Source organism: Pygoscelis adeliae, unplaced genomic scaffold (assembly GCF_000699105.1).
Source record: "Pygoscelis adeliae isolate BGI_AS28 unplaced genomic scaffold, ASM69910v1 Scaffold14, whole genome shotgun sequence".
In the NCBI taxonomy this organism is placed as follows: Eukaryota; Metazoa; Chordata; class Aves; order Sphenisciformes; family Spheniscidae; genus Pygoscelis; species Pygoscelis adeliae.
The window spans coordinates 20,773,023-20,776,608 of NW_008825109.1; the positions used below are offsets into that span (position 1 = coordinate 20,773,023).

At 39.9% G+C, this 3,586-nt stretch overlaps 1 protein-coding gene across 1 annotated transcript in view; it reads left to right on the top strand.

Moving 5' to 3' along the window:
• The window catches only part of PAK3 (p21 protein (Cdc42/Rac)-activated kinase 3), a 72,258-nt gene that overhangs the window by 36,886 nt on the left and 31,786 nt on the right, over positions 1-3,586 (top strand). The window contains exon 4 of the mRNA XM_009327837.1: positions 2,444-2,597. Within this exon, the coding sequence (XP_009326112.1) occupies positions 2,444-2,597 (154 nt within the window). The remainder of the gene's footprint in view (positions 1-2,443; positions 2,598-3,586) is intronic.

Consider the following 3,586-nt stretch of genomic DNA (forward strand, 5'->3'; position numbering starts at 1 on the left):
CATATCATGTAAAAATACTCCCGCTGTCTAGTGATCACACTGTCTGTCTCTTTCAAAAGTTTGGAAGTGCCATGGGAATGTCCAATAAATGTGCAAATATATGGGTTTTTTTGTTTCGAATTATTACAGTTGTCATGCCAATAGCGTCTGCTCTACTGGTTATGTGCAATGCATTGGGCCATTTTCTGACCCCTAACAGTCACCCCCCAGCTGCATTACCTGATTGCTGTTAGTTGCATCTCAAATCAAAGTTGCATGGGCTCCTGAGTTTTGGCTTTCAGGCTTGAGCACCAAACTGTGTTGTTGCTCATGAACGTATGTTGTATCTCCATTTCACCGTGCTTGGAGCAACCACGTTTGCTAAGAAGTAGGGCTTTTAAAGCTCAAAATAAAATTGGTTGGAAACTGTTGGGCGGGAGCATGCTGCTAGAGCTTTATGTTGATTTATTTTGAAGAAAGAGTTGCATTTTCTGAATGGAGGAAGGAGTGTGGTTTGCAGGGCTTTGGGGAGTGTGTTTTGTAAGGCATGCATTTTTGAAACAGTTTCCTGATCCTCAGTCTAGAATAAAATGTGGTCACCCACCAAACTTTTAAAGTTTCAAGATTGTGACGTTAGCAAGTGGGAGAAGGTTGTGGCTATAGATCCAAAGAAGTTGTACGTTATTAATCTAATCAAGCATTTCTTTAGAATTGTCCTGATCTTCAGTCTGACACGCATAGATGATTTGTGTTATGACAACACACAACCTCCCAGTGTGAAATCTGAGTTTGACCAGCTGCTTTCTCCACTGTGCTTTATTGACTCATGGACTGGCCAACTGTGATCTTGGGGCTGGAGAACCACTGGAAAAAACTTGTGTAGAGCCACTCAAAAATGCTAACCTGGCTTTCAAAACTAGACAAACAGCAAAAGCCGAGATCTTTCTCTATTATTTTTATTTTTTTAACTAAAAAAAGAAATCACAGGTAATTTTTCCAGTCACTTGCCGTTAATCCTCAGTAATGTATTTTTACGAGGGAGAGAAAAACTGGTTTAAAGATAGGAGGGGGAATGATGCTTCCAAACTTTGGAACAGTTGTGATTTTTCTGTTTTCCTAAGCCTGCCTTCCTGTAGCCTGTCCACCACCTAATCTATTTGTTACCTACCTCGTAATTCCCATTTTAGATGGGACTTCCCCATTTTGGCCCATTGGTTTCCTCCTACCACCTTCTAAGTTGTCCCACATTCTGTTTTAACTTTCTTTTCTTTCTTTATTTACGTCCATTACAGCCAGATCTCTATGGCTCACAGATGTGCACAGGGAAGCTCCCAGAGGTGCGTCACAGGCCCAAAAGAATCTTGCATCAAAATGCTTCTTTGAGATGTCATAGCACTGCAGCAGCAGGTTGATGTGTGTGCAGTAGATTTGTTGCTTGGCTTATCCCACTTTTTTTTCATTAATCCTAAACTTTGGAGGCCCATGTCACACATTGTTTTGTGGAGAACTTCTTAGGAAGAAGCTATATTAAAGTGTTTACCTAGATTGGGGCGGCACCAAGGCTAAGTTTAAATGTGCTTCAGGTGTAGTTTTTCATTCAGTAAGCCCTACAATTCGCTGGTAGGTGTTGGCTGTGCAGTAAATGGGGAAAATTACAGGCTTTCAAATTTAGGAAATTATACTGGATATTTAAAGCAATTTTTCATCAATATAATTTCAATGCAGAGCTGCGGCTTTCAATGATTGGATCAATTTTCAAATGCCACCCTCACTTGTAAGATGTCTGAGAATTCATGCAAGGCTTTGGCGCACTCAGCCTGTTTTCTGAGTCCCTGGTTTCTGTATATTTACAGTAGAGAACCTACAGAGCTACAGGAGGTCAGAAAAGAGACATTCTTAGCAGCAGTGGTACAACTCAATGTTAGGATTTTGAGAATTTAAATGCAGATTCTTAACCCCGCAGTGTTCCCTGGTATGCTGAAAATTAATTGTATCAGGGTGGGGTTTACCTTTTAATCAGACAGCAGTGATCATTTCAGCAAAATGTATTTGCGTTACTAAGCATTAAAAATCCAGTGTAAAGCTCCTAAAATACACTGTGTTGTCCACAAATATAGAATAGTCTTGTTATGTCTGCACTGAATCACCAGGAAAACAAGCTAAGCCTTAAATCATTATTCCATGGAAGAGCAGAGTTGATTTAAAGATGAGTTTCATGCACTTTTTTTCCTATCACAGTCATAACTTTCTTTTCTTTTTAAAGTTGGATCCTGGTTTTAGCTCTATATTTTGATAGAGAAGAGAATGATTGCATCTAATGTATAAGCTACTAATTTTAATTGTAAGGTGTCAATCAAAATTTCTGAAAGTAATCTTACAGGTAGCATGGGATCTTGGTAAAGATCTGTGAGGCTGGGGCTGTTAAATACTCTAAATCCACATTGTTTCCACTTGACATCTACAGGGCATTCCAGAGCAGTGGGCCAGGCTACTACAGACCTCCAACATAACAAAACTGGAGCAGAAGAAGAACCCACAAGCTGTTCTAGATGTTCTCAAATTTTATGATTCCAAAGAAACAGTAAACAACCAGAAATATATGAGCTTTACGTCAGGAGGTAAGTCGATACCTCACTGTGAAAAAGGGAGTGTCAGGCCCCAAGATGAGTCAGACCGAAGTTCAACATTCAAGTGCTCAAGAAGCATCCTTAAAAAATTCCACTTTATGGAATACACCCAAAATGAATTATATTTCTGCTTTTGTCCCCTAAATGTCATTGAAACTGTGACTTTTCTTTGTCGCTTGGTTTTAGAACGAAGTAAGATACTAGATGGAACAATCACTACCGTTTTTAGTCAGAAGCCTTAGCGGCCAAAGGTCACGTTTACTTTTGTTTCTTCGCGTCTTTGTTCCTTCACAGTGTTCAGATTGGGGTATGGGATATACTTGTTTCGTGCATTTTATGAGTTACTGTTGGATCCTCTGAACAATAGGTTACGGACTATGAAGATTTTTTGTGATAACTTTGTGATAGAGGAGAATTTTCAAGCATTTCCTTGCGTTAGCTGTAGAGAAGATTAGGTTGCTATGCATAAATTCACAAACAAACCTAGACTGGCTGCTATTGTGATGTAAAAGGAATGTCGCCACCGAGGCTGAGAAGGAAGGCATCAGTGTCCAGAGCAATCTCCACAGCATGCTCATTCCAGGAAGATCCTCATGATTTAGGCATTACCATCCAAAAGCCTGCAAATGTGATGGGGGTGTCATTTTTTCCCTTGGTTGTGTACAGTCTGCAAAATTGTAGTGTAGCATTGCAAAAATGAGAGAGCGCAAGTCTGTGCCGCAGTTTGCTTTTTTTTTTGGCCCATTCTTTCTTTTTTTTTTGCCTGACAAACTCTGGCTGGCGTCACATCTAGCAAGTAAGCAGAGGTTTTTACTAGGTGCAGCATATCTGGCTTTTGTATCGATGTGTTCTTTTGCTGTTCCTTAATAACTGAGTTGATTTTTAAACAAAAATGGTAAGCTCATGTCAACAGCTTCAGCTAATAAAGGGGTGTCTCTATCCAACAGGGTGCGGACAGCATTTGTAATTTAACCTGCGGT